The sequence below is a fragment of the Camelus bactrianus genome, chromosome 13, assembly GCF_048773025.1.
Source record: "Camelus bactrianus isolate YW-2024 breed Bactrian camel chromosome 13, ASM4877302v1, whole genome shotgun sequence".
NCBI lineage: Eukaryota > Metazoa > Chordata > Mammalia > Artiodactyla > Camelidae > Camelus > Camelus bactrianus.
In genome coordinates, this window is record NC_133551.1 from 77,799,805 (window position 1) to 77,824,211 (window position 24,407).

Sequence of the window (24,407 nt, forward strand, 5' to 3'; positions counted from 1 at the left end):
TGTGGCTTCACCACGTGCTGTCCCCACAGCTGCTGGAGGAGCGGGGACTGCGTGAGGGCAGGCAGCGGGCAGAGCCCGGCCTGGGGTGGGCAGGAGCTGCGCTCGGTCAGGAGCTGGGGCCAGGCCTGCAGCCATGGTGGCCGTCCATGGAGGCCCTCCCCGCCCCTCTGCTCTGGCCTGATGACCAAGATAATGGGATGTCTGGGTCTCTGGCCTGCTGCCTCCTCCGGGGAGCCTCCACCTGCTCGGGCTCTGAGCCCTGGTGGCCCTGGCTCTCGGGGCCCTGGTGTTCTGCATCCTGTACTGGCTGGTGCTGAACTTCCATCGTGGGGGGCGGTGAGCTCTGTGGTGTCTGTCTACACCTGGTCCTGGGGCAGACCAGGCCAGGGGGGTCCAGAGACGACGGTCCACGGTCCTGTGTGTGAGCCGAGAAGCAAAGTCAGGCACCGTGAACTGGACAGGAACAGGGTCACGCTCTCAAAGTCCCTGCTTCTGGGATGGAGACAGACAGGGGAAGGGCTGGGTGGGTCCTGGAGGGTCCTGGAGGAGGAGGTCCAGTGTCGTGCTCTGCTCCGTGCCTGCCCAGCGTGGGGCCCCTTGGCCGGTTGTCCCCCTGGGCTGACCTGGCTCCTCTTGGGCCCTCAGCCATCAACTCCTGTGCCGTGGGCAATGGCGGCTGCCAGCACAGCTGTATCCAGCTCACGGTGACCCAGCACCGCTGCCAGTGCCGGCCCGAGTTCCAGCTCCAGGAGGATGGCAAGCACTGCGTCCGTGAGTGTGCCAGCCACCCTCGGGACTGGACGCCCGGGGCCGGGACTCCCATGGGGACCCCAGTCCTCCATGCACCTGCAGACCTGCCCGGGGACCCTGCAGCCTGAGCCCAGGGCAGGGGCAGGATGTCCTCTCCACTTGGCTCCTGAAGCTGGATGGGGGCCTCGGGCAGCGGGGCCCCTGGCTGCTGAGAGGCCCCAGTAGGCACAGGGGAGGAAGTCAGTTAGGCTGTACTCTGGGATCGCATGTCTTTGGGGGGCAGGAAGCTCAGACTGGGGGTGCAGGGGACGAAGAGGAAGAGGACCCTGCGTGTTCCTCAGCTCTAAGGCCCACCATAGGCTTTGGTGTGGACATTTGAGACCCAGGCTCTGGCCCTTGGGTGGAGGAGGCTGGCCAGGCCCCATGTGGCACCGTGGGCTGGGGTCTCAGGGCTGCCTGTCGTGGAAGGAGGGCGCTCTGCTGACAGAGAAGTTCAAGCAGGCCCAGGAGACCCCTGAGATGTGGAGATGGGGGGGCTGGGGCAGGGCAGGTCCTGAGAGAGCACCTCCCATCCTGCCTGGCTTCTTGGGGCCTGGGTCAGGAGTGAGCGTGGGCCAGAGGGGCTGAGGCCAGCAGTGGGAGCAGTGGCATGGGGTCCTGGGGCTGGGGGCTCTGACAAGAAGACGTGTGGGAGGAGCTGGCCATGTCCCCGCTGCCTGACCAGGGACCAGCTGGCCCAGTGCCATGCTGTCTTCTCTGGGGTCTCCTTGGGGATGGCTGAGGGCTAGCCTGAACCCCAGCCTGCCGCCCAGCCTGGCAGGCCAGAGCAGGAGGGGCGAGAGCTCGGGGTCGGGGCCTCATGAGAGGCCCTGGGGCAGGTACCCCGATCCTGCTGGAGCCCCGCACCTCTTCTCTTTGCCTCCATTCCTCCTGGCCGTGGCTGCAGGGAGAAACCCGTGCACAGACCGGAACGGTGGCTGTATGCACACGTGCCGGGCGCTCCAGGGCCTCGCCCACTGCGAGTGCCACGCGGGCTACCAGCTGGCGGCGGACCGCAAGGCCTGCGAAGGTAAGATGCCCGCCCCGCGTCGGCCTGCAGGTGTCTCCAGGGCTTGTTGGTTGACGGGCACATCTGGCATCACCCTGGAGCCCCGCTGGGCCCAGCGTTCTAGAACGCACTCCGGGTCCGACCTCTTGGCTGTGGGGCATGCGCTGTGCGGCTGCACCGTGTTTCCTAAAGTCCCCCCATCGCAGGACGTTCGGGGTGCGCGCTCCTCCCTGCGGCACGCGGCTCTGGGCGAGCAGCATGGGGGAAGGGTCTGTGGGCATCCCCCGAAACCCTTGGGTGAGTCCCTGAAGTGATGCGTGCGTCAGGGCAGGCAGTGGTCATTTTCTGAGGCGTCCTGGCCATCAGATGTGGGAGGTCGTGGTTCCATGTTACCAACAGCAGGAAAGAGCGTTTCAGGCATTGATGCCCGTGGGAAGGGCACGTCCTGGCTTCAGAGGGCCCAGTGGGAGACAGGGCTGAGGGTCAGCTCTGTCCGGAGGACTCTGATGACTCCAGGACAGTCGCTGGGGATGCTGGGATTCTGGTCCTGGTGACAGTGCTGTGCAGCCACGGGGAGGAGGCTGGTAACCTCAGCCTGGGCGTCAGCGTCCCTTCCTCCCGCTGGCGCCCCAGAGGCTGGTGGCGAAAGGCCCTTCTGTGCTGGGCCTGGGATGGGGGTGGGATTGTTGGCAAGAGTGCTCCGGGCACAGCGGAGGGCCGGCGGGCTCAGGGAGGCGGAGCCCCTTGCCCGGCGCTGCTGGCCAGGCCTGAGCACGGACTTCCAACCGCACCCTCCGCGCCCTGGGAGGGAGCGCAGCTCTGCACCTGGAGCTTGTTGACGAAAACACAGATGCTCAGAGCAAAGGCGGGAGAGGGCAGTGGGGCCTCTGGCCTGGCAAAGGGGGCCTGAGCCCTGGCCCCTCAGCAGGGACCCCTCCACACTAAGGCACCACCCCGGGGGCCGAGTCTCCCAGGCCAGTGGCCCAGAGCCCGCCCCCTTGCTCTCTCCCATTCAGACGTGGATGAGTGTGCCACAGGCCTGGCCCGGTGTGCTCACGGCTGCCTCAACACTCGTGGGTCCTTTAAATGTGTGTGCAACGCAGGCTATGAGCTGGGTGCCGATGGCCGGCAGTGCTACCGTGAGTGGACGGTGGGTAGGGATCAGGGGCGTGGGGGTGCCTGGGGGCAGCAACATGGCTCCCCAGCCCCCCACCTGCCACCATTAGCTTTGGCTGAGGAGCAGAGCTTCCTTGTCAGTCAAGGGCAGTGCTGGGCATGGGGGCTGCGGGTGGACCCCGGGAGGATGAGGGACCCCAGGAGGACAAGGGGTTCCCAAGCCCTCCTGGCCTAGAAGCCCTGTGCGGCCTGTTTCCCAGCAGAGTGGCAGCTGCTGGGGTCAGGAGGACCATGCTAGGTCAGGTGTCACCCCAGACCCTGTCCCACGTCCCTGGTGGCGGGTCTTGCCGCAGGGATTGAAATGGAGATTGTGAGCAGCTGTGAGGCCGACAACGGCGGCTGCTCCCATGGCTGCAGCCACAGCAGCTCGGGGCCCGTCTGCACCTGCCCCCGTGGCTACGAGCTGGACGAGGACCAGAAGACGTGCATTGGTGCGCTCCGCCCCCTTCCTGACTGCCCCGCCCCTTCCTGACTGCCCCGCCCCTTTCCGAATGCCCCACCCCTTCCCAAATGCCTTGTCCCCAAAGCCAGGGACTCACCGCTGCCCCGGGTCTGCCCCTCCACCCCCAGTTCTGCTTTCTGCCCTGAGCTGGGGGGTAATGGTAAGGGGGGCCTGGCGAGAGCCCGATACCGCCAAGCACCCATCACCCCACTGGCCCCAGCAGCACCTTCCCCTTCAGCTCTGCTCAGTCGCTTGGTTAAATGCCCACATACTGGGAGAGCGCCCGAAGCACTGTGGTGCTTGAGCACCCCCTCCGTACGGGAGAGCCTGCCTCCACGATGGCTCCCCCCCGCCCTCCAGCCGCCAGTCTGCCCCCAGAGCAGGCGGGGTGGCCCTGGGGCCGTGACCTGTGTCCTGCGTGTGTCTGTGTGTGCAGGACCAGGAGCCTACCTGGGTGCGTGTGTGACTGTGTGTGAAAACATGCAGCTCCTGCAGGTGAGCCTGTGGGCGTGTGCGGGTGTGTGGGCATGTGCAGGCATGTGCAGTTGTGTGGGCGTGTGCAGGTGTGCATGCACTGGTGTGCTGTGGCGGGGCACACGTAGGCGGATATCTGGGTGCCACTGGGGTCATGTGTGTGCCCTGCAGATGTCGACGACTGTGCCGACTCCCCGTGCTGCCAGCAGGTTTGCACCAACAGCCCGGGCGGGTACGAGTGCAGCTGCTCTGCCGGCTACCGGCTCAGCACCGATGGCTGCGGCTGTGAGGGTGAGTGCTGGGCAGCTGGGGAGGCCAGGGGGACGGGCCGCCCTCAGGATGACGTGGGGTTGGCTCTGCCCCCCATGCTCCGTCTCTGGATGTTGGTTGAGCACCTGCTGACTGCAGGGCTGTGGGGACCTGCCCGCTCCCTCCTGACCTGTGGTCACTGCACCCCTGGCTGCTCCCAGCCTGGCCTCCCTCGGGCAGTGCCTCCACTGTCCCTCTGCTCCTGGGGAGAGCGGATGACTGTGGTGTGTCGCCCAGCGGGCGTGGCCACCAGGCCACAGTCCGATGGGCAGGGCTGGGGCGGCAGGGGTCTCCTGAGTCCCCGACCCCCGAGGACAGGCTGGGTTTGCCTGCAGATGTGGACGAGTGTGCCTCCGGCCGAGGTGGCTGTGAGCATCACTGCGCCAACCTGGTTGGCTCCTTCCAGTGCTCCTGCGAGGCCGGCTACCGGCTGGATGAGGATCGCAGGGGCTGTACCCGTGAGTCTCCGCCTGGCGCCCCCGGGATCCTGTCCATCAGAAGCACCATGCTCCCTAACTTCTTGGCGCCTCTCCAGGTGCCCCCACGCCCATCTTCCTGGCTAGCTGGACCCCCACCTTAGACCTATGTCTCGCTGTGGGACGGCCCCGGGGCAGCAGGTGGGGGGAGGGGGATGGACAGACAGGCACCTCCAGGGCAGGGTGTTCCTCAGGGCTCCCACGGGTCTGGCTTCTGCCCTGCCCAGGTGAGAGAAGGGACACCATTTCCAGCACTGAGGACAGCGTCCAGAGGGACAAGGAGCTGTCCCTGTCCCCACACCTGCTGCATGCTCAGGGTCCTTAGGGCAGTGTGGGAGCCAGGGCGACTGGGGTGCATGTGGCACGGGTCCGGTCCTTGGGGCCTGGAGCTTCCTCTGTCCTGAGGAGTAGGGTCGGGGCACAGCTGGTTTGGCCTCTGCCACAGGGGTGGGGAGGGGCGTGGCGGGGGCTGTAAGTGGGACCCCTGGGGTGGCTCAGGCCCTGCGCTTCCTCTGGGCACAGCCCTGAGGAGGACAGGTGGGCGGCAGGGGCTCAGGGGTCCTTGTGCCCCCCCCAGCCCTGGAGGTGCCCGAGGTGGGCCTGGACGGCCACCTGCCCCTGGTGCGGCCCCTCCCGCCCATCACAGTGCTCCAGGACCAGCTGCCCCACCTCTTCCAAGACGACTACTTCGGGGCCGAGGAGGAGGAGGAGGAGGAGGAGGAGGTAGAGGCCCGGGGCGAACACACACTGGAGGAGAAGTTTGGTGAGAGGGGGGCCCATCCCCGGGGCTTCTGTCCCAGTGCCCCCTCGGGCCAGGCCGCTGCCCACCCTGTGGTCTTGGGTGCGAGGAAGGGCCCCCGCGATAGCCTCATTTGACCGAGGCTCAGAGAGGCCAAGCTGCCTGTTCAGCCGGCCCAGCACGTCTGGGGCGGAGCCTGGCTGGCTGGGGCCCCAAGCGCCTCACTCTGGGCTCTTCCAGGCCCCAGCATCTGTCTTCCACATCTCAGTTTGCCCGCGTGGGGCCCTCCTGGGCTGAGGACACCCCTCTTGTCCCCTTCTCTGGCCTGAGGGCCTGAGCCGACCTCTGTGCACCGGAGCCCAGATGGGCTCTGGGCCCTGGCTCAGGCTCTGAGGCCCCTCCCCTGGCCTGCCCCCCCAGTCTGCCTGGACAACTCCTTTGGCCCCGACTGCAGCTTGACCTGCGAAGACTGCAGGAATGGAGGGACCTGCCTCCCAGGGCTGGACGGCTGTGACTGCCCCGACGGCTGGACCGGGCTCGTCTGCAACGAGAGTGAGGCTGCTGCGGGGGCGGGGGCGGGGGCGGGGGCCGGGTGCACAGCACGTCCAGCTTAGTCCTGCCTGCTGGCCCACATTCCCTGGCTCACTTGCTCACTCCTAAGGGTCTCCTGGCTGCCTGCCCCGTGCCAGGCCCTGGGGGCTGGCAGGGTCGGGTGTCTGCCCCTCACAGACGTCACAGTCAGCGGGGGTCCAGTGACAAGCCAGCCAACAACTAAGACACGAGGGGTCTGAGGAGGAGCAGCGGGCGGGTGGGCTGGTCGTGACCACAACCTCGGGGGGGGGGCGATGGCTCCCCAAGCCACGCAGCATGATGGTAGCTTGAGAATGCGTGAAAACTGCTCTCCCAGCCTCTGTCCGGAGTCTGTCCGCTCCCTGCCCAGCGACCCCAGGCCCGAATGGCAGTGGTGGTTTTGTCTCAAGGCCATAGTGACTGTCTCTGAAAGTGCTGGTTGAGAAGGTGGACGGTCAGAGGGGGAGAGGATGTGGTGGTCGATTAGCGATGCCTGCCATGCGCGTGGGCAGGGGCATGGGGCACTGGTGCCACTGGGGGCTGCTCCGGGCAGTTGCTGCTGACCTTAGTGGCGTGAACCCCAGAGGGTGTCTCAGGGTCTCTGCAGAGACTTCTGGGCCCAGAGCCCTGCGGGCTGGTGACCCTCGTGTTTCTCTGTCCCACTGCAGCTTGTCCTCCCGACACCTTCGGGAAGAACTGCAGTTTCTCCTGCGGCTGTCAGAACGGCGGGACCTGCGACCCTGTGACGGGGGCCTGCCGCTGCCCTCCGGGCGTCAGCGGGGCCCACTGCGAGGATGGTGGGTGCAGCCCTCTGTGCCTCGGGGGTTGTCCTGGGGGTGGAGGGGAGGGGCAGGCACCACCTCCCAGCTCCTGGGCTTCAGAAGAAGGCTTTCCCCACTGCTGCAGAAAGAAGGCGACCGGCTCTTCAGACCTCTTGCCGGCGAACGTAGCCAATGTGTCAAGGCCTTCCCGTCGTAGCAGCAGGTGGTGGTGGCCGGTGCCCCGTCCCCAGTGCCGGGGTGGCCAGTGTGAGCTCTGTGGGGCAGGGCTCAAAGCCCCAGGGCGCCAGGCAGGGCTTTCGGCCTCCTCCCTCTGGTCGGCTTCTTGGTCCGTTCCTGCCTTCTGTGGCCATCTGCCATTTCTACTCCAGCAAGGGCTGAAAACCCCCGCCTGTTGGCGGCTGTATGTGTGTGGGGCCCTGAACGGACCCAGGGGACGCCCGGCAGATGAAGGGTCTGCATGGTGGTGCTTCTCCTTGCGATGTGGCGTGGCTCCCCGGAGACTCGGTCTCAGCTGGGGTCCTGTGGGTAAAGTGTGCCCCTCAGGTGAGCCTCTGTTTCCAGGGGCCTCTGTACCAGATTCCTAGACCCCCATGTCTCGGCTTGTGGCTGCTTCCCTCCAGTCTCTGCCTCCGTCCTCCCGTGGCCCCTCTTCCTGTCTCCAGTCTCCTCCTCCTTTCTCCTCTAAGGACAGTTGTTGGATTTAGGCCCCTCGGACAATCCGGGATGGTCCCACCTGGAGAGCCTGGTGATCAGGACGTGGATGTACCTTGGGGTCACGAGCCAGCTCCCTGGGACCCTTCAGGAGGCAGGAAGGGGGCCGGACTGAGGTGGAGGGAAGCCTTTGGGGACGGAAAACCGGCGCCCCTTCCTCACCCTGAGCCCCCTGTGCTTGGGCCTGTGTCCTCCCCCGTGAGGTCCGGAGGTCAGGCTGGGTGACCACCCAGGGACAGATGTCAGAATGCTGTAGGTGTCTCTCAGACAGGGAGAGCGTCTCCCACAAGTGCTGGGGATGCACTTGGTCTCCCACCCCGGCCACCATCCAGGCCACGGACCCTGGGGGCCCAGGGCAGACGGCCGTGTCCCTGGGGCTCCCCTCACGCCTGCCCCGCCCTCGTGATGCCCTTGCCACCCCTGGGACTGCCCTGTCTGCGGTGCAGGGCCCTCGGGCTGCTGGTGGCCTGAAGCCCTCTGGCCACGCCCCGGTGGCCTGTGCCATTCCTGCCTCATGTGCTGAACACTGGGGCCCCTTGGAGCATCTCCTCGGGTGGGGGCCGTGTCCAGGTGGGCAGTCAAGAGTTCCCCTCTCTCTAGGCTGCCCCAAGGGCTTCTATGGCAAGCACTGCCGCAAGAAGTGCCACTGTGCCAACCGGGGCCGGTGCCACCGCCTCTACGGGGCCTGCCTCTGTGACCCAGGGCTCTATGGCCGCTTCTGCCACCTGGGTGAGTCCTGCCGCCCGCTGGCCGCGTGTCTGGGGGTGGGGGGGCAGTGCCACAGCATGGGCCAGGTGCTCCCGCGCCTTCCTGCCCGTGGTCCGGCTTGGGTTCCACCGTCACCGTTTACAGATGAGGACCAGGGGCTCAGCGAGGTCCCTACCTGGGGCGTGAGGACTGCCATGGGTCTCTGGACTGCCCTGGCCTCCGAGTGTCCAGGTGGCTGGTCCCAGCCCCAGCCAGGCTGATGGGGGTGCTGCAGGTGTGGGCAGGGGCAGGCTTCCCTCGGACGCGTCCGGGGTGCAGGGCTCATCTGGGCTTTTGGAGTTTCCTGGCAGCAAGGGCAAGTCCTGAACCCCTGGTGGGGTCACCCGCCCTGGGTCCACAGACGCCGGGGATGGGAGAGGCTGGGAGAGTGGGTGGCAGGTGGAGAAGAGCTGGGTAACTGGCAAGCGGACTTCATCCCAGCGGCTTTTGTAAAAGGATGTTTAAGGCAGGGAAATGGGGACTCCGAGCGCTTCCTGCTGGGAAGCGCTGGACCCAAGGCAGATCCCAGAGCCTCTGAGACCCTGCTTCTGGGCTGTGAAATCGGCACGATGGCCCAGTTCTCAGGATCCCAGCGGCTCTGTGTGGGGTCCTGGACACAGCTCAGTGAACGGGGCTGGGGACCCTGGATGGGGGAGGCAGTGGGCAGGCCTGTCTTACAGTTCTGTGGGTGCAGCCTGCCCCCCATGGGCCTTCGGGCCGGGCTGCTCAGAAGAGTGCCGGTGTGAGCAGAGGAACACACGTGCGTGCGACAGGAGGGACGGCCGCTGTGCCTGCAAGGCGGGCTTCAGGGGCGAGCGGTGCCAGGACGGTGAGTGCGGGGGGCGGGGGGCGGGGGGGCCCCGGGGCTGGCTGAACCCTGCAGGCCCCTCTCCCTTCTCCCCTGCAGAGTGCGAGCCGGGCTTCTTTGGACTGGGGTGCCAGCAGGTGTGTACCTGCCCCCTGGGTGTGACCTGTGACCCCGTGAGTGGCAAGTGTGGGGAGCAGTGTCCTGCCGGCTACCAGGGCGAGGACTGTGGCCGAGGTGAGCGGCTGGCCCCGTGCCCAGGGTCTGGGTGTGATGGGGGTCAGCTGGCTCGTACTGGGCACCAGAAGTGCTCCGAGTTGGGGCAGAGTCAGCCCTGCAGCCTGGCCTGGGTGGCACCTTCACCTGCTGTGTCCCTGCCCTGGTCACACGGTGGTGACTCAGCCACAGGTCTGCCTGTCCCTGTACCTGAGAGGGCCGCTCCGGGAGGAGCTCACAGACTCACGTGTGTGTGCACGTGTGCACGTGCAGGGTGGCCTGGAGGAGGGGTCGGTGCCTCTCCCAGACCGTTCCCTCCCTCGCTCATTCCATGGAGCATCCTGGGCGAGCTTTGTGCTGGAGGCCGGGCCATGGGGCTCCTTCCTGGTGTGTCTGAGCAAGCGGGACTAGGGCAGCTGCTCCTGCAGGTGGCGGCTCTGAGGGAAGTCTGGGCGGGAGGTGCTGGCGTCGGGCGTGGGTGGTGACGGAAGGCCGTCCACGTGATGTCCAGGCCCGGATGACGTGAATGGACCCAGCGTGCAAACGAGGCTGGAGGGCGGGGGGCCCCCACATTTATGTGTCTGGCAGCTGAGGGTGGGTGGAGGAGCCCTCAGTGTGAGTGGTGGGGCTGCCGTGGCTGCCGACAGGGGAGGGGCAGGTCGAGACCTCGGCCAGCACAGGCCACACTGTTCCCACCCACTGGCCAGGGTAGGTGGGGGCCTGTGCTGTGACTGGCGTGACCCCGGCCAGGAGCAGTGGCTCAAGTGCCCCTCAGTTAGAACTCCTGGCCCAGCTGGCCTGTCCCCCTGGGGAGCAAGGAGGAGGGCCTGGGGGCCACTGCCCAGCTGAGCTGACAGGCCTGACCCCTCCTGCGTGCTGGTCCCTGAGACTCCATGGAGGATTCCAGGAGGGGTGTGTGTAGGGGTCAGAACCCAGCCTGGAACCCCCCCAACCAAGCCCGGCCTGCACCCTGGGGGGCTCTGTGATCTCGGGTGCCTTCAGCAAAGCCAGCACTTCGTCCCATCCGTCAGACAGCACGAGAGCGGTGGTCACGCTCACGTGACACGGCTCAGGCTCCTCCGGCTCCCCTAACCCTGTCCCCTTCCCCCCGACCCCAGACGCTCACGCGCCCTCCACTCCTGCGGGCCCCGCCCACCCTCTCCAGCGGCTCGTGTGCCGAGACAGGGAAGGGCCTTCACCCCCAGGCTTCCCTGCTGGTCTTCTTGGTCTTTCTTTCCCTTTTTTCTTGAAAACCATCTGGAGCCCTAAGGATGAGCCGCAGGAAATGACACGTTTATACAGCATGATGGGCTCCCCGCTGCCGTTGGGTCCAGCAAGTCTTACCGCCCTAAAGAGGGGTCTGCCCCCAGTTAGTGGAGCGGGGCATCCCCGAGGCCTGGCGGGGCGGCTCCATCCGGCACCGCCGGGCCTCCTCCCCGCCGGGCCCACGCTGCGTGGGTGTGTCCTGCTGTGCACGCGGGTGCTGCGCCGGGCCGCCTAGTGCGTGCGCTGCCGTCCTGCTGTCAGGCCTGTGCCCGTGGCGGGATGTGGGTGGGCTTCCGCAGGGCATGGACCCTCCTGGCAAGGGCTCGTCTGGTGTACCCTCTGTCTGGAGGCCATCTCACAGCCCTTGAGGCCCCAGGCCCGGGACCCTGCCCCGGTCTGCTGACACCTTCCGCCCCAGGCAGGGCGCCTGCTCTGTTCTCAGCCCCGCCAGGTGTCTTGGTCAGGGGACTCTGGTCCCCTGATGTGGAGTGTGGTCCCGAGCCCGCCCTCTCCAGCTGCTGCGCTGGCCCTCCTGGGCCTGGAGCATTTCTTCTAGCAGCATCAGAGCGGCCTCCTCACTGCCTGGGTTACCGCCCCAGCCGAGGCAGGTGTGGGGGCTGCGGGGGGCCCTGCAAGGCCAAGGGGAGCAGCCACTGCAGCCCTCACAGGTGGGGCGAAGCCCTCTGTCCCTGACTTCTTTCCTGAAGCCCTGCGTGGGCCCAGAGTCATCAGGCCACTGCCGCCTGGGACACTGCCTCTCCTGAACATGGAGGTGACCACAGGGGGCCGCAGGGTGGACCAAAGTGCCAGGAAGAGAGGCAGAGTGGGCCCTGCCACCTGCTCCCAGGTGCTGTCCAGGGTCCTGGCTCCCTCTAACCTGTCCCTGCTGTTCTGTGGCCTCCAGGCCGCCCCTCATCACTGCTCCCCAACACACGGTCAGCCCAAGCAGGCCTCCCTGCCCTGCCCCGTGTCCCCTGTCTCCTGCCCACTCCTGTGAGCGCCCTTGTCACCTAGGGGACACCGGCTGTGTCCAGCAACCTTGCTGGGGTGGGGGCAGGTGTCAGGGTGGGGCCCAAGGGGAGGAGGGCAGCTCTGCATGGGCATGGCTGAGGCTCTCCCGTTCCCTCCTGCAGAGTGTCCGGAGGGGACGTTTGGCCTGAACTGCTCAGGCTCCTGCTCCTGTGGGGGAGCCTCCTGTGACAGAGTCACAGGGCAGTGCCTGTGCCCGCCTGGGAGGACGGGTGGTGACTGTGGGGCAGGTGAGCGGTAGCTGGACCCTGGGGGCCCCTTGCCCCACCCCGTGCATGACTCCCAGCCGTGTTCACAGACCCTGGCCCTGGGCAGTGTTTGGGGAGCCCTGGCCCCAGGCCTGTCCACGGCAGCTGCAAGGGCTCACACCTACCAGCCTTGGGTCTGGATGTGGGGTCTGTGCCTGCCCATGGCCCTGCCCATATAGGGGCACCAGGAACCTGTCGGCCATGGGGACATCTTGGCCAGCAGCCCCCAGCCCTCCCTGGGCCTGTGGTTTGTCTTCTAAGCTGACTGTTCATTGCATGGGGGTCTCCCCATCTCTCTGGTGGGCCCCCCATTTTGCCTGTGGAGCCATCCTGGGCCAGGGGCCCCCATCCTGGGGCTGGGCGCCCTGTAGCCTGTGGCCCCAAGGGGGTTGGGGTTCCCATGACCTGCCCTTTTCCCTCCCCTGGGACAGCTCAGGTGGGAACAGGGGTTCCTGCTGGCAGACGGGCCCAGCTAGGCCCCACAGGAGACTGACTGGCTGTTGGGGGTGGGGGCTAGATTGTCCTGAGGGCCGCTGGGGGCTCGGATGCCAGGAGATCTGCCCGGCCTGCGAGCACGGTGCTGCCTGTGAGCCTGAGACCGGAGCCTGCCTGTGCCGTCCCGGCTACACGGGCAGCCGCTGCCAGGACCGTGAGTGCCGCACCGCCCGACCTCAGCCCATGCCCGCGATCCCCCAGCCCCGCCGCACTCACAATCTCTCCGCCTGCAGCGTGTCCGGCAGGCTGGTTTGGGCCCAGCTGCCAGACCAGGTGCTCCTGTGCCAATGACGGGCACTGTCACCCGGAGACGGGACGTTGCAGCTGTGCCCCTGGGTGGACCGGCCTCAGCTGCCAGAGAGGTAGCGCCCCCCCGACAAGCCCTGCCCCGGATAAGCCTTCCCCCAGGCCCCTTCCCCGGCCTGGCTGTGTGCCCGTGGGCTCTGCCGGGCCTGCTCGGGGTGACCTGGCCTCTGTTGCAGCCTGTGACAGTGGGCACTGGGGACCTGACTGCAGCCATGCCTGCACCTGCAGCCCAGGCCACGGGAGCTGTGACGCCGTCAGTGGCCTGTGCCTGTGTGAGCCTGGCTACGTGGGCCCGCAGTGCGAGGAGCGTGAGTCCTGGCCCAGCCCACACACGCGTGCACACACGGACACATGCACACGCACACAAGCACTTGTCAAGGACCCAGTCCTGGTCTCCTGTCCACAGGCAGGCTGCCTGGACTAGGCCCCTCTCTCCCACCTGCCACACAGAAGGTCCACCTGGAGCAGTAGGCAGGGCAGGGTGGGGCCAGTTGCACCACACGGGGCACCTGGCACCTGCAGGAGAGGTGGAAGGTTCTGCTAAGGACTGAGACCATGCCCTTCAGTGTATACCCCCCACCCCCGGCTGAGTTGGTGGGTCCGGGCTGGAGCTGGGGCTCCCTCCTCCCCAGGGCTCAGCTCCTGGCTGGGCCAGGGGGCAGAGGCAGAAGCCTTGGGTGGGGAGGGGCTTTTCCTGCCCCACAGTCCCAGGCCTGGGCTGGGTCAGGCTCACTGTCCCCTGGCTGACGGCCTGGTGTCTCAGGGTGCCCCCAGGGCCACTTTGGGCCGGGTTGTGAGCGGCAGTGCCAGTGTGAGCACGGAGCAGCCTGCGACCATGTCAGTGGGGCCTGCACCTGCCCAGCTGGCTGGAGGGGAACCTTCTGCGAGCGCGGTGAGCTGGGGCAGGGGCTGGGGTGGCTGGGAGCGAGGGCGGGGCCCGTGAGCCCTGGCTGGCACCTGTAACACCACCCCTGCCTGCAGCCTGCCCGGCCGGCTTCTCTGGAGTGGACTGCCGCCATGCCTGTGACTGCAGCCCCGGGGTCCCCTGCGATGCCGTGAGCGGCTCTTGCCTCTGCCCTGCTGGCCGTCGGGGCCCCCGCTGCGCCCAGAGTGCGTGAGGCCCCGTCGTCCCTGGGTGCTGCCGGTTAGGGCTGGGTGGGGTTAGGGTTAGTTTCTGTCTGTGTTCGCCCTGAATGGCGCCCAGGCCAGAAGGAGGGCAGATGGACAGCAGCCGCCCGGGACCGCTTGCTGCAGCCCCTCCCAGGGTCCATTCCCCCAGGCCCCTGACCGCCCCTCTCTCCTGCAGCCTGCCTGGCCCACACGTACGGTCACAACTGCAGCCAGGCCTGCTCCTGCTTTAATGGGGCCTCCTGTGACCCCATCCATGGGCAGTGCCGCTGTGGCCCTGGCTGGACTGGGCCTGCCTGCCTGCAGGGTAAGCCCCTCCCGGGAGGCTGGGCCGGGCATCATGCTTGCCCCTCACTGGGCTGTGCAGGGTGACGTAGGGTGGGACGCTGGGTGGACGTGAAGCTCACCGGGAATGGTGAGTGGGGAGGACCGGGGCCCGTCACGCCCCCATGGGGCTCCCCTCAGCCCGGGCCACACCCCTCAGTCGTGAGCCCTGGGATGCTGGGTTGATGGGCCCGGGGAGCCCTGGGCAGGTCGTCCTAGAGAAAGCCCTGGGCAAGAGCCTGGTGTTAGGCTTTGGGGCAGGCCTGCAGATCCGCCTGGGCTGGCCCTCCATGGAGAGAGAGGGGTTCAGGCCCCCCCGCTGGCTGGTGGGATGCTGTGAGTGGCTCCTCTCCCTGTGCCCCAGCCTGCCCCGCTGGCCTCTATGGCGAGAACTGTCAGCATTCCTGCCTCTGCCAGCACGGGGGCACCTGCGACCCTGTCTCAGGTCACTGCACCTGCCCGGAGGGCTGGGCCGGCCAGGCCTGTGAGATGGGTGAGCACTGGGTGGGTGGCGGAGGGAGGAGGGACCCTGGGGGTCTGTGGGACCCAGAGCCAGCACCCAACGTGCCCTGGCATGGCCCCCCCTCCCTCCGTGGCCAAAGACGGCTGCCTGGCGTGGAGCGACGTGGTCCTGCGTGTGGCCTGCAGTGTGACCAGACGCCGGGCACCTCTTCTTCCCGAGGACATGGGATCCCGGGCTCTGGATAAGGAAGGGTGGGTGGGGCGGGAGGGGCCTCCTGGGTCCCAGTGGCATTGCCCTGCCCCAGGAGTGGACCCTCAGCCGTTCCCGCCTCCGCAGAGTGCCTCCCAGGGTCCTTTGGAGCCGGCTGCCAGCACCGCTGCACGTGCCTCAATGGCGGCCTCTGTGACCGGCACACAGGCCGCTGCCTCTGCCCGGCCGGCTGGGCCGGGGACCAGTGCCAGAGCCGTGAGTGGGGCAGGTTAGGGGCCAGTGTGGGGAGGTCCGGTGGCTCCCAGGCCCATCCAGGGTGGCCTCAGGCTCACCCAGGGTGTGGGGCCCTCACTGAGGGGGTCAGCTGGCAGGTCAGGGGCGGGGCTGCTGTCTGAGCCCCAGGGCCCTCTGAGGGGGGTCCTCTGCCCGGGACGCCGGCCCTGGAGGAAGACTCAGCCCGCCCGCCTGCCTCCTTCCGCACAGCCTGTGCCGAGGGCACGTTTGGGGTCGGCTGCGAAGAGCGCTGTGCCTGCCGGCAGGGGGCCACCTGCCACCACGTCACCGGGGCCTGCCTCTGCTCCCCGGGATGGAGGGGCTTGCGGTGTGAGAACGGTGAGCCCCTGGCTCCGCCAGCACCCAGGGTTGGGTGGGGCCCTCACGCTGTGACCGCCGGGGCCCGTGCTGGTCCAGGCTCCCCCCCACCGCCGCCCGCGCTTCCCCACAGCCTGCCCGCGGGGCTGGTTTGGAGAGTCCTGTGCCCAGCGCTGTCAGTGCCCGCCTGGTGCCGCCTGCCACCACGTCACTGGGGAGTGTCACTGCCCCCCCGGCTTCACAGGGCCCGGCTGTGAGCAAGGTAGGTGACCCAGCTGGGTGGGCCCGGGCGGTGGGTGGTTCAGGCCACCCCTGGGCTGTGCCTCAAAATCTCTACCTCTAGAAGGGGTAATGGGAGTGACTCTGGGAGGATGCCTGCTCTGGGCCGGACCCGGACTGACCCCCTCCCGCCTGCACCCCAGCCTGCCCGCCCGGCACCTTTGGGGAGAACTGCGGGCGGACGTGCCAGTGTCCCAGCGAGACCCAGGCCTGCCACCCTGCCTCGGGGGCCTGCGCGTGCGCTGCTGGCTACCAGGGCGCTGGCTGCCGGCAACGTGAGTGCCTCCTGCTGGGCCTGCGTCTGCGGGCCGGGGAGGTGGGGAGTCGGGGCTCTGTGCTGAGGGGGCAGGTTGAGCCCCCTGGCCCCCGACAGCTGGCCCTTCCCCTGCAGGGTGCCTGCCAGGGCGGTTCGGACCTGGCTGTGAACAGCTGTGTGGGTGTCTCAACGGGGGCTCCTGTGACCCGGCCACAGGGGCCTGCCGCTGCCCTGCTGGGTTCCTTGGGACAGACTGCGGCCTCGGTGAGTGACTGGGGTGACGGTGGGGCTGGCTCCTCCCTGCGCCACGGTGGGCAGAGCCTCACCAGCCCGCCTGCGGGGAGGACGGCTCCCTGGCCACCCCTCTTTCTGGCCCCCCTTCCCGGGACTGGCCCCAGGCTGGGCTGAGCTGAGGCTGTCGGTGTGACCGAAGTGTCCCCAGCCACCAGCTCTGCGGGGCCATGTCCACCAGGGGCCACACAGAGGCCAGTTGGGCACCCTGCCGAGAGAAGGGCCTTCCTTGAATTGCGCAGGGACTTCCCGCCCGTCTGGGGTCTTAGCTGGGCAGGCGGGAGGTGGGGGTGGGGGCCGTGGTGAGTCATCGTCGCTGCGGGGCAGGCCTGGCGCAGCAGAGCCGGCGGGTGGAGGGAGGTGTCGTGCGGGTGGGGGGCATGGAGCAGGCGGTCTCCGCCCTGTCTGGGCCAGACACAGGGGCTCCCCACCCAGCCTGGCCTGGCCTGTCCTGTCCCACCCTGTCCTGGGTTGACACAGCAGAGGGGGATCCAGCCAGGGCTGGTCACCGTCCCGTTTCCTCCTGGCAGCCTGTCCACATGGCCGCTTTGGCCCCAGCTGTGCCCACGTGTGCAGGTGTGGGCATGGGGCGGCCTGTGACCCCGTGACCGGCACCTGCACCTGCCCCCCGGGAAGGACCGGCGTCCACTGTGAGCATGGTGAGAGTCTGTTCTGTCCTCTTGGCCACTTCGTAGACGTCACCTGGTCAGCCACAGGGTGGGAGGTGGTGGGGTAAAGCTGGGGGGGTCTCTGGGGGAGAACTGGGTCCCCTCCATTGGTTCCCCAAGTGCCCTGAGGATAAGAGGTGAGGGTCCCGCCTGTGTTGACGGCAGTGCCCACTCAGGTCACTGGGTCATCTGATAGCACCCCGTGCCCTGCTTTGAGCTGTAACCCCTAAGACTCGGGACATCAAGTCACCTATTCAGCTCCCTGTGGCTAGTGGGGGCTGGGCAGGTTCTGACTTGGAGCCCCCCTAGCAGGAGGGGTCAGGTGGCTATTTTGTCTGAGAATGGAGCCAGCCTCCTGGCTAATGTCCTCTTGGAACGGGGTCCCTCTGGCCCTTTCTGCTGGGCCCAGCAGCTGGGGCCTCACATGGAGGGAGGGCTGGAGCACAGGGCATGGCGCCTGGGGACAGTGGTGGGGCTCATGCTCACGATGGCAGGTCTGGTACCCACGCTACTCGGCCTGGCCCCACACCCTGGTAGATCTGAGCCCCTGCCACTCTTTGGTCCTCATCCAGGGGCCGGTAACACTCCCCCAGGCCCTGGAGCCCAGCTCCAGCCAGGCCATGTCCTCACCCCCAGGGAAGGATGGCAGCCCCGGGTCAGGCAGGTTGTGAACAGGGGCCACCTGGAGTGCAGGGCTGCCCGGGCTATTCTTGAACTGAGTGCCACCGCCTCCAGGAAGACTTCCCTGTTGCCCTCCCGCCTGCTGGGCAGGCGCTCGCAGCCCCTGGAGGGCCCGGGCCCCTTTCGTCCTGTGTTATTTTCAGGCTCAGGCCTGGTGTTCGCTGACTGAGGGTGGATGAACTGGCGGGGTGCGGTTGGTGTTGCTCCTTGGCACACGTGTGCTCAGGGACTGGGACTGGCAATGAGAGGCCCAGGGAATTGTCTGTTGAGTGAACATCAGATCTCATGAGGGGGTGTCCCTGGAGTGTGTCCAGCCCTGGGCTGCGCTCTGAGCAATGCCTGGCTCTCCCTAGGCTGTCCCCAGAACCGGTTTGGAGTGAACTGTGAGCACGTGTGCTCCTGCAGAAATGGGGGTCTGTGTCACGCCGCCAACGGCAGCTGCTCCTGTGGCCTGGGCTGGATGGGGCCGCATTGCGAGCTGGGTGAGCGTCTGGGCCGGTCTGGAGGCCGCATCGCCATGTGAGCTGGCGGGTTGGTACCTGCAGGGGTGGGAGGCCATGTCCCGGTGTGGTGGTGGCGGTGGTGGTGGTGCAGGGGAATGGCCCTGGGCTCGAGGAGGAATGTATCTCAGGGGCATTTGTGGGGGCTCTGGGCTGCTATGGGGCTGCATGAGGCTCCCGGGGTTGCCTGGATCAGGCTAGCATCCCGGGGCCCTCCCCTGTGCCCCCTGCTCTCCTGCGGCAGAAGGCTGACCCACGGCTCTCATGCCAGCCTGCCCCGCAGGGCGCTACGGCCCTGCCTGCCGCCTAGAGTGCTCCTGCCACAGCCAAGGCACCTGCGAGCCCGCTACGGGGGCCTGCCGCTGCGGCCCCGGCTTCTACGGCCAGGCCTGCGAGCACTGTGAGTCGTGGGGTTGGGCCCCTGTTCTGGCTTTCCGTGTCACCCCCTTGGGGCTCTGATGGAATGAGGCTTGACCCCAGCTTCCGCTAGGGCTCTCAGGCCAGAGGTCCCCAGGTCAGGGCCACTGGGAAGCAGGTGCCCTGCCTGGGTGGGAGGGAGGGGAGCCCAGCCCTCCGCTCTGGGCAAGCTGAGTCTGGAGCTCTAACCGGGTCTCACACAGCCTGTCCCCCCGGTTTCCACGGGGCTGGCTGCCTGGGGACATGCGCATGCCAGCACGGAGCCTCCTGCCACCCTGTCAGCGGCCAGTGTCTTTGCCCCGCTGGCTTCCGTGGCCAGTTCTGCGAGAGGGGTGAGTGCTCTGTGGCCCCACGAGCCCCCACCATCCCCTGCCCTGGCCCTGGCCGGTCCGGGTACGAGACAGGTGACGTGGGACCCCCTCCTCCTACCAGGGTGTGAGCCTGGCTCGTTTGGAGAAGGCTGCAGCCAGCAGTGTGACTGCCAGGACGGGGTGCCCTGTGACCCCGTCACGGGCCACTGCCTATGCCCCCCGGGGCGCACCGGGGCCACCTGTGACCTTGGTGAGTCTGGGGTCCCTCTCTGTGGGGGACACGGATGCAGGTCTCAGTCAGTGGTATCCAGTGTGTTGGTGGAGCCGCGCCCGATGCCACGCCCAGGCCTCTGCACCAGTCCCATCCCTCTGTGGAGCCCCGCTGCTCAAAGAGGGGCCCTGCATGGGCTGACAGACCCAGACAGTCTCCGCCCCACCTAACGGCTGTCAAGGCCAGCCCTGCCCTCTGACCCCTAGTAGAGTTCCCCGGTGGCCTCTCCTTGGGGTGGTCATGGGGAGAGGCCGCCGTTAGGTGGGGAGGAGACTGTCTGGGTCTGTCAGCCCACCCGGGGAGAGGGAGGGGCCCGCCTGTGCGGGCCGCACACGCGTCCTCCTCCTGGCTCTGGGCCGTCTTGCCCTGGGGGGAGCATCCCTGGCCCCAGCGCCCCGTTGCCGGCCTGGGGGCTGGGCAGCAATGCCGGGCAATGGTCCTGGGCAGGTGCTGGGGGCCTGGTGCTTCCCCACACAGGACAGGGAAGCGAAGGCCCCAGGGTGGCCCCAAGGCCTGGGGTTCCCAGCCCGGGCAGGCTGGAGGGGCACTCAGGCTCTTCTCTCCCGCCCCTCTGCCCGCAGGCTGCAGAAGGGGCTTCTTCGGGCCAGGCTGTGCCCTGCGCTGCTCCTGTGGGGGTGGGGCCGACTGTGACCCTGTCAGCGGGCAGTGCCACTGCGTGGACGGCTACACGGGGCACACGTGCCAGCAGAGTGAGTCAGGCTCCGGCGGGGGGCACCATGCTAATCCCTCCCCCCCACAGGCGGCTGGCTGGCCAGGCTCGCCAGCGTCAGTGTCACCAAGCCATCGTGGTGCCCACAGTGTCCTCCTGGCTTCTGAAGAGCCTTCCAGCCCCTGGACCATGGGGTGGAACTCGGCCGTGCGATCGGCCCGAGGCAGTCCCACTCACCCCAGCCCCAGACAGCAGCGGTGGGTGGGCTCAAACTGCAGGGGCCGAGACCCCATGGGCAGGGCTGGGCGGTCCAGTGTGGGTGGGCGCTGAGCCAGCCCACCACCCCGACCCTTTCCCTACCCTGTGCGTGTGTGCTCCAGTCTGTGCTTGCTAACACCTCTGCGCGTCCCGGTGCGTGCCTGCCAGTGCGTGTGTGTGCTCCAGTGCTTACGTGTGCCTGCACACACACACCCACAGGCAGGAATGTGCTGTGTGCCCCTGCCCCTCCAGCCATCTGGTGTCCCCTGGTCAGCTCCCCCAGGCCCAGCCTACTGCTGGGAAGGCACTCCTATGCATCAGGATGGAGATGGGAGGCCAGCTTGGGGTCTGTGCTGGGTAGGCCCTGAGATGGGGTGAAGGGGAGAGCCAGGCTGTGAGCAGGGATTCCAGATTGGGGTCCTTGGCTAGGGGACCCCAGACTTGGTCTTGATATCGTGTATGCCTTTTGGAGCCTCCCCAAGACAGCCCTGGCCCCAGACTGTTAAAAGCCCTTAGAGGAGGGGTCCCACTTCTGCAGAGGGGTGGGGTCAGGGAGCTGGAGGCTGAGCCCGCTGGGACGGATGCTGTCCATGGCGGCACCTGGTGGTCAGGTATGGTACTGCACCACGGCATCCTGGGCAGCCCTGATACTGAGCGGGAGCCTGGAGCGGGCTTTACCTGCCTGAGGCCCTGCCTGCTTGAGGCCCGCTGGGAACGAGGACAGGCCAGGCCTCGCCGCCCCCTGCCCTGGAGTGGACCCAGCTTGGCCTTCAGGAAGCCCTCCCTATCCAGCCTGAGTGCCCTCTCCTGGTCCCCCTGCTGCCAGGGCAGGGCTGGGAGCTTCCATCTGGGGAGGGGGGGGGCGCCCCACCATTTGCATAGGAGTGAGGCGAGGAGGGGCTGTGTTGGGGGCAGTGGGGTTCCCTGCAGGTGCTGCCCCGTAACTGTTGCCCACCCGAGGGCGGGGCACTAGCCTGAGCTGCTGTCTGTCTGCCTTTAGGTGGGCCCTCCCAGCTCCCGGAGAGCCTGTCCTCAGACCTGGGCCCAGGTAAGGGGGCTGGGGGCATCCCCGTGTCACCAGAGAGTGGCATTTGGTGGCATCACTGGCCGTTACCAGCAGACTAAGGCCTCAGGAGGGATGAGGACTGACTGGGCAGCTGTGGCATCTGGGCCCCATAGGGTGGTGGGCATTGCAGAATCTGGACCTCAGAGACGAGGCCGGGAGGAGGCTGGGGAGGATGGGGTGGGCTGTCTCCTCTCCGTCGGGAGCTGGAAGGAAGGAGGGGAGGCGTCACGTGTGACCCCAGAACTCCGAGGACTTGGAGAGTTTCCACCCGCCCGGGGGCTGACCGTCCTTTCTCCTGTCCCTGCAGCGGCCTCTCAGCCAGCGTCTCCCAGACCAGCGCCCGGGCTCGGCAGCAGCGCAGAGGCGCACTAGCTCAGAGGCAGCCCCCACTGAGGCCCGCCTCCCAGGAGCCGCAGAGGGGGCCCCGGGGCTTAGGAGGCGCCTGCCGAGGGGTGCGGTGGGCCAGGACTGTGGCCCCGCCCTGTCTCGAGGCCTGTGGACAGGCGTGCAGCCTCCGGCTCCTCAAGGGTGGTCTTGCCACGAGGAGGCAGGCCCCACCTTGCCGGGATCTGCCCGCCCAGGGCGTGGACCACGGGGCTGAGGAAGCCCCGCCCCTCCCACCGCCCTGGGGCAGGGCCAAGGGCAGGTGTTGGGGCAGGTGCGGGCATGAGGCCCCTGCCCTCCCAGCAGGTTCTTCTGGTGCTAGGCCCCGGGACAGCTACCGCCCAGCCCGTTCACCAGGAAACACAGCCGGGCCGTGTTTATGTGATTTATGGGCAGCACGACTGCAGGGTTGCCCGTCTCCTGCCCCAGGACGCCCTGACTCGGGGCAGCGGGCTTCGGTACCATGTGAAACCAGTAAGTTAAGAAAGGAGCAGCTGCTTCCTCGAGGCTGTGCGTCTGCTGCTTTGTGCGGGCTCTGCGCAGTGGCCTCCCAGGCACGCTGGCACGAGGCGCTGGGACAGGAACCTCTGCCTGACCACTTGCCCTGCTTCTCCCTGGGGACTGAAGTGCCACACAAACGAAGTTGGGTTTATCCTGGTTCCAGTGCTCTAGAGGGGCGTGGTGCCCCGAGACACAGGAGTGCTGGCTCCCAGAGCCTGCGTGTGGGAAGCATGGCCCCAAGGGCAGGGGTGCTGCTGGGGGCAGCCTGGGAGACCCCCCAACCCCCACTCCTGCCCTGTCTTCAGGGCAGAGCTGATGAGAGGGTTGGACGCCGATTGTCACACCGGACATTTAGGGTCGGGGCTGTAGCCCCCCTCCCCTCCTCTCCAACAGTGCCCAGGCAGCTTAAATCCCCCAAGGGCAAAGGACCTCGTGGGGCAAAACAGGGCGCATTCAAGTAAGCCCCGCCCCCTTAGCAGACAACTCGTGAACACCCGGTAGCAGAGGGCGTCGAATCGCTGGGCCACCATGTGAAGACTTTGAAGTACGTAGCTGTGATCAGTGTCCCGGAAGGAGTAAGGGATGCGGGTGGTAACATGGTGCAGGAAGAGGCGGTTCAAGAGGGACCATCGTGAGGAATGAGGGTGGAGGGCGTGGGAGCTGGAGTTGGCGGAGGCGGCAGGAATCCGGCCGAATAAGGGGTTTCCCAGCTCAGGACGCTCCCAGGAGGTGGCAGGGAGGCTGAGAGAGAGGAAACACGAAGGGACGGGGCAGTAGAAATGGACGAGGCAAGTGTGACACCCATGTGTCTGAAGTCCCAAAAAAAGAAGGTGAAAACCATTGATGTGAAGCAGTGAGTTCTCAGGTCCAAAGTTGGAGGATCTCAGATCGAAAAGCACTCCAAGTGCAAAGAAAATTAAACAAAATTTAAAAAGCCACAGTCAGAAGAATTTAAAGAATATCAGTGGCAAAGAGGAGTTTTAAAATAACCAGAGAGAGAGAGCAGGAATCAGCGTGACGTCAGGCTCTGCAACAGGAGCACTGAGAGCGGCCGGACGGCGATGCTCTGTTTGCCAGGTGTTGAGGAAACAGTGTGGAAACTTGAATTTCATGACCTTGAATTGTGTGTCCCGCTAAACTGTCACTGGGAAGCAAAGTCGGCGTCCTTCTCAGCTGTCCGAGGCCCCAGGCGGCCCCAGACGAGAACCAGGCTTGAAAACACGCTCAGAGGAAGTTTCCCGGCAAGAAGAGAAAGCATGAGATGGTCCCTGTGTTTCCCACGCGGCCTCGGAATGAAGAGAATCAAAATAGCCACGCTCACCAACAGCAGGAGCGGCCGGCAGGCCTGCCCGCCCCGCAGCTGAGCCTGGTGCAGACAGAGGGCGATAAGATGGCGTGACCTCCGCAGAAGCACCGGTAGGATGTCTGACTCTTAAACGAAGGAAATTTCATCTCTCCGACGTTCAGCAGGGAAAGAGGAAAAACAAAGCAGAATAAGAAAGCAGGTTGAAGCCTAGTGTAAGCAGTTGCAGGGGCTCAAGAACCAGATGGCCGTGCATTAAACGTCCTTCAACAGCACTTTGTTTATGAAAGGCGTCCCCAGAGGGACAGAAACGCAAGCATGCACGGTGAGCGGGAAGACAGCTGGGCTGTGAGTCCTGCTGTCTCAGGGTGGAAGGCATCACACGCGGTTGTCTGCAAGCGACACCCGATGCCCGCAGCAGTAAAGGCCGAGAGACTCACAGAGCAGCGGTGCGTGCGGCGGCGGGGAGTAACCGCCCTGGCAGTTTCAGTGTGCCCTCTACAAAACCGACACAAAACCCAGACACGCGCGATGGTGGCGTCGTCGTGCCCTGACACGTGCGCGCTCCGTGTCTGCACGCCTGTAGTCGTGTATTTATATTCGCATATATACGCATCTTACCTTCACGCTTATGAACTTTACGCTCAACAAGTGGGAAATACTGGAACATTTAACCAAGAGTCTTTCCTTGAAGAGTCAGGAAGAGGAAAACGCCAGCAAGATTGATGATTTTTTTTAAACGTGAAGCAAGAAAAAAAATTACAAGAGGGTGAACCACAGACAGAGAACAAGGCAAGAGAGAGAATGCTCCGAACCACGATGAGCCAGTAACTTTGAAAACGTAGAAAAACGAGTAAGTTTTGGGAAAATATGGAGTGCCAGGATGAGTGTAAGTAGAAATACAGACTTGAATAAACCAGTAACTGAAGTGAACGCAGTAGTAGTCACAGCTCTGCTCCTGCCCCGCGGTCGCCTCCCGCGTCGCCACCCCAGTGACTCCTGGGACAGATGTTGGCAGAGGTGGTTGTGCGCGACATCCAGGACCCCGGGAACCTGACTGATAGAGTTGCTCCAGAAACAATAATAGAGGACACACGACGACCTTTTCATGGGGCCAGTGCCACCTGGGCTCTGCCACCTGGGGGGGTGGGGGCGGTGGGAGAAAAGGTTACAGACTCCGTGTGTGTGTGTGTGTGTGTGTGTGTGTGTGTGTGTGACAGCCCTGAGGGGAACACGAGCTACTCAC

The 24,407-nt window shown here is 66.3% G+C and overlaps 1 protein-coding gene across 11 annotated transcripts in view; it reads left to right on the top strand.

Moving 5' to 3' along the window:
- Positions 1 to 24,094, top strand: part of MEGF6 (multiple EGF like domains 6) — a 92,758-nt gene extending 68,664 nt beyond the window's left edge. For 2 of the 11 annotated variants that reach the window (XM_074377616.1, XM_074377619.1), the window contains 33 exons: positions 646 to 771; positions 1,697 to 1,819; positions 2,815 to 2,937; positions 3,268 to 3,405; positions 4,062 to 4,181; positions 4,535 to 4,657; positions 5,253 to 5,438; positions 5,835 to 5,966; positions 6,653 to 6,781; positions 8,078 to 8,206; positions 8,919 to 9,053; positions 9,108 to 9,266; positions 11,645 to 11,770; positions 12,306 to 12,437; positions 12,517 to 12,645; positions 12,766 to 12,897; positions 13,353 to 13,481; positions 13,571 to 13,699; positions 13,896 to 14,024; positions 14,406 to 14,534; positions 14,841 to 14,969; positions 15,198 to 15,326; positions 15,439 to 15,567; positions 15,728 to 15,859; positions 15,976 to 16,104; positions 16,662 to 16,790; positions 17,834 to 17,999; positions 18,252 to 18,380; positions 18,654 to 18,729; positions 18,830 to 18,958; positions 19,561 to 19,689; positions 20,908 to 20,955; positions 21,281 to 24,094. In XM_074377616.1, the coding sequence (XP_074233717.1) occupies positions 646 to 771; positions 1,697 to 1,819; positions 2,815 to 2,937; positions 3,268 to 3,405; positions 4,062 to 4,181; positions 4,535 to 4,657; positions 5,253 to 5,438; positions 5,835 to 5,966; positions 6,653 to 6,781; positions 8,078 to 8,206; positions 8,919 to 9,053; positions 9,108 to 9,266; positions 11,645 to 11,770; positions 12,306 to 12,437; positions 12,517 to 12,645; positions 12,766 to 12,897; positions 13,353 to 13,481; positions 13,571 to 13,699; positions 13,896 to 14,024; positions 14,406 to 14,534; positions 14,841 to 14,969; positions 15,198 to 15,326; positions 15,439 to 15,567; positions 15,728 to 15,859; positions 15,976 to 16,104; positions 16,662 to 16,790; positions 17,834 to 17,999; positions 18,252 to 18,380; positions 18,654 to 18,729; positions 18,830 to 18,958; positions 19,561 to 19,689; positions 20,908 to 20,955; positions 21,281 to 21,574 (4,406 nt within the window). In that variant the 3' untranslated portion in view covers positions 21,575 to 24,094. Of the gene's footprint in view, positions 1 to 645; positions 772 to 1,696; positions 1,820 to 2,814; positions 2,938 to 3,267; positions 3,406 to 4,061; positions 4,182 to 4,534; positions 4,658 to 5,252; positions 5,439 to 5,834; positions 5,967 to 6,652; positions 6,782 to 8,077; positions 8,207 to 8,918; positions 9,054 to 9,107; positions 9,267 to 11,644; positions 11,771 to 12,305; positions 12,438 to 12,516; positions 12,646 to 12,765; positions 12,898 to 13,352; positions 13,482 to 13,570; positions 13,700 to 13,895; positions 14,025 to 14,405; positions 14,535 to 14,840; positions 14,970 to 15,197; positions 15,327 to 15,438; positions 15,568 to 15,648; positions 15,860 to 15,975; positions 16,105 to 16,661; positions 16,791 to 17,833; positions 18,012 to 18,251; positions 18,381 to 18,600; positions 18,730 to 18,829; positions 18,960 to 19,560; positions 19,690 to 20,907; positions 20,956 to 21,280 lie in introns of those variants that run through there. The other 9 variants (XM_074377625.1, XM_074377626.1, XM_074377618.1 and 6 more) reach the window with 8 other exon arrangements.
- Positions 24,095 to 24,407: the final 313 nt, after the last annotated feature.